At 45.5% G+C, this 3,949-nt stretch overlaps 1 protein-coding gene across 1 annotated transcript in view; it reads right to left on the reverse strand.

Moving 5' to 3' along the window:
- The window catches only part of nipal4 (NIPA like domain containing 4), a 6,789-nt gene extending 6,449 nt beyond the window's left edge, over positions 1–340 (reverse strand). Inside the window, exon 1 of the mRNA XM_018751611.2 lies at positions 83–340. Within this exon, the coding sequence (XP_018607127.1) occupies positions 83–122 (40 nt within the window). The 5' untranslated portion in view covers positions 123–340. The remainder of the gene's footprint in view (positions 1–82) is intronic.
- Between the last annotated feature and the right edge of the window lie 3,609 nt (positions 341–3,949).

A 3,949-nucleotide genomic window follows, 5' to 3' on the forward strand; every position in this document is an offset into this window, starting at 1 on the left:
GAAAGACCGCGGAAAGACCGCGAACGCCCGCTGAACGATCCGTGGGGCCGGTCCACGTGTGGATGTTAGTTCGATAACTCACCGTTGGTGCAAGAACCATCCGCCAAATGGACATCCTGCATGATCTTCCAACCTTTACTACTGCTGCCTATCCACAGAAACAGGATAAAACGAAAAGAATCCGGGAGGGAATTTAGAACAAAACAAGAAAAAACAACTGACGCGGTGACTTTTCCCTCAAATGCTCTTATTTCCCCGCGAAGGGCAAAAAGAGGGCCGAGGTGTCGGGAAGTGCGCCAGTTACTCGAACGGGCTCCATTCCGCGCTGAAACCCGCTCGACTGGTGCCGACGGAGAAACTGAGCAGGTGAGGCGCCACCTGTTGGCCCCGCCCCCCGAGCGCCGCCATTGGCTGCCTGCGCTCATGGGCGGTCCTGTGCGCTTTGGCTTTAATGAGGAGGGACAACGTGAAACACCAGTTGGTGTGTGACCCCCCTGAGCCTTTCAGTGCTCGGAGTACATGGTGTACAGCGGCGAGCCTTTCTACGTGTTCATTCCTGGATTCTGGAATAACAAACAAAATAATTCAAGGGAAAAAAGAGGGGAACAAAAAACAACTGAAAAATACTACTGAGCACAAGAGAAGAATCATAGGAGGATTCCCCCACCCCTTAGGACAACACAACTTTAAGGATTGGAGCCAGCAGCCTTAAGGTTACAGTTTGTTACGGACCAATAGTCCCCTTCGACTGACAACCTATTTCATTCACAGGCAGGATAAGCGCTCTGACAAGAAAAATAGAAAAAAAACTGTTTAATAGAGAAGTTAATGACAGTTTAAATGTTTTTTTTAATTAAGAATGTATACACAGATTAGGCAAAGCATTAAAACCATCTGTCTAATATTGTGTGGGTCCCCTTCGTGCCGCCAAAATAGCTCTGACCCGTCGAGGCATGGACTCCACAAGACGGGTCACCACAAGAAGGTGTCCTGTGGTATCTGGCACCAAGACAGCAGCAGCAGATCCCTTAAGTCCTGGAAGTTGCGAGGTGGGGCTTCCATGGATCGGACTTGTTTTTCCAGCACGTACCACAGATGTTCAATCGAATTGAGATGTGGGGAATTTGGAGGCCAAGTCAACACCTTGAACTCTTTGTCATGTTCCTCAAACCATTCCTGAACAATTTTTGCAGTGTAGCAGGGCACATTATTCTGCTGCCTCCTGAAATAAATACCACTGCAATAAAGGGGTGTACGTGGTCTGCAACAATCTTAGGTAGGTGGTACGTGTCAAAGTAACATCCACATGAATGCCAGGACCCAAGGTCTCCCAGCACAATGTTGGCCAGAGCATCACACTGCCTCCGCTGGCTTGCCTTCTTCCCATAGTGCATCCTGCTGTCATCTCTTCCCCAGGTAAATGACGCACATGCACCCAGCCGTCCACATGATCTAAAAGAAAACGTGATTCATCAGACCAGGCCACCTTCCTCCGTTGCTCCACGGTCCAGTTCTGATGGTCACGTGTCCATTGTAGGCGCTTTCGGCGGTGGACAGGGGTCAGCATGGGCACTCTGACCGGTCTACGGCTACGCAGCCCCAAATGCAGCAAGCTGCAAAAACGTGTTCTGACACCTTTCTATCATGGCCAGCATTAAGGTTTTCAGCAATTTGCGCTACAGTAGCTCTTCCGTGGGACCAGACTAGACGGGCTAGCCTTCGCTCCCCATGCGCATCAGTGAGCCTTGGGCGCCCATGACCCTGTCGCCGGTTCATCGGTCGTACTTCCTTGGACCACTATTGGTAGGTACTAACCACTGCATAGCGGGAACACCCCACAGGACCTGCCGTTTTGGAGATGCTCGGACCGAGACGTCTAGCCATCGCAATTTGGCCCTCGTCAAAGTCGCTCAGATCCTTACACTTGTCCATTTTTCCTGCTTCCAACACATCAAATTCAAGAACTGACTACTGCCTAATACTGTATATCCCACCCCTTGACAGGTGCCGTTGCAACAAGGTAATCAATGTTATTCACTTCAGCTGTCAGTGGTTTTAATGTTGTGGCTGATCGGTGTAAGTTACCAGTGAGCAGTCTAATTCTACTTGGAAAGTTAAAAAATTGGGCAACTGCACTCATAATGGAAAGGAATGAATGTGCGCCGAGATCATACGAGTTTAGGTAGATCGTATGATGAGACATCGAATGGCTGCCAACCTGTTCATTCTTGCCTGGTTCCACCCTGTTCTCAGAACCCCGGGAAATTTGCCTTGTACTTTTAAAGCTCTTGTGTAAGTGTCACAAAGGAATGCGGAAAAAAAACCTGAAAAACCAGGAGATGAGGGACTAGAGCAGTGACCTGCCAGCAGGTTCACCTTTTACACTTAGCTCCGTTAACTTTAACGGTACAGCTTTATTTACTGGGGAAAAAAAAAAAGGTTTTGCATAAATATAAACAATTCTTTGTGATCTGATTTTACTTTGTTTTGGAGGAACAAAGGTGGTTCTCGCAATAAATCACCCTGCTCTATGTTTTTTCGCAAACGTTGCTTATCTGTGACCACATTTCACTGTCAAAACTATATTCTCACAGACAGGTCACTAGACCCAAAGAGGCATGTACTTTAACTCAGGATCAAAAGTTTTAAAAGTATCAATGTTGGTGCCTGATATTACCGTTTCTGTACATATACCTAGAATAAAACACATTAAATAAGACCACAGGGTTTTACACGCATAAAATGAACACCTGGAACAAAAGCTTTCAACAAAACAGTAAACATCACATTTATTGAGATTTGTGGAGTAATTCCGAAGGACGTCTATATATATTTAGATTTGCGGTGCTCTTGAACAGCCTATTTCTGTACACTGTTTGTTGTAAAATTCACCCCCCCATGCATCCCACTGATGTTATATGCTTGAGCATGGTAGACTTACATTTATTTACTTAGCAGATGTTGAACCTGCACAGCATGTCTTTGGACTGTGAGAGGAAACCAGAGCACCCAGAGAGAACATGCAAACTTCACACTGAGCAGGGATTGAACCCACGTCCTCTCGCACCACCCAGATGCTGTGAGGCAGCAGGGCTACTTGCTGTGCCGCCACACTGCCCATCAGATGTACCCCAAAATATACCGTACTGGGTAGTTACTTTGGATAGTGACTAAGCAACACAGTACGCAACCATGAATAAATAAGACAAACCTGAGGACACAATCTTAACTCTGAAGTCGCAGGAGCAGTTTTTTGGTCTTCATTCCAGCACAGTTTATGTCATGTGTGGTTTTGGTTGAGCGCTCGCAGTCCGGAATATTTATTCGCCAGCTACGCTACTGAGCACAGGTGGATTCCACGTCGACTCTTATTCCGACTCGACCTCGTTTCGCTTTACTGATATTTTTAGAGAATGAAACACACCTGGTCTGATTTACGATAATAAAAAGAGGATGAATACTTCTCATTTTCAGCTTTCTATTTCAGCATTATTTTTAAAAACCTAAACGCCTGATATGAGTTTCAAATTGTAGAGCTACTCCTATACATGAAGACAAATAATGCTGTTTATATTAGACTTTGACCTTAAAATATGAAAATATGAGAATTGATGAGTGGGGGAATTACTTCCTTGAAGGGATCATAAATAACCAAAGAGGCAAACTGTAGCCATAGTTAATTTTATTATTTTATTTTATTTTTTTTTGTACCTGCACACTGCTGTCTGCCTCATGTACGACAATATTTGGGAGATACTTGGACCATTTTAGGCATTTTATTCATCTTAGGCTGTATTGTTCTTTTTTCGGCATCTGTTCCCGCTTCTAAACATTTTCACGGAATCGTATCGTTTCAGGTCATGAATCCATGGATTTTCACATCGCGGCGCTTCAGCCACGTGTCACAACCTTCACGTCACACATCGAAACCACGTTGCCAGGCAGGCAT

The sequence above is a fragment of the Scleropages formosus genome, chromosome 4 (genome assembly GCF_900964775.1).
Source record: "Scleropages formosus chromosome 4, fSclFor1.1, whole genome shotgun sequence".
Lineage (NCBI taxonomy): Eukaryota > Metazoa > Chordata > Actinopteri > Osteoglossiformes > Osteoglossidae > Scleropages > Scleropages formosus.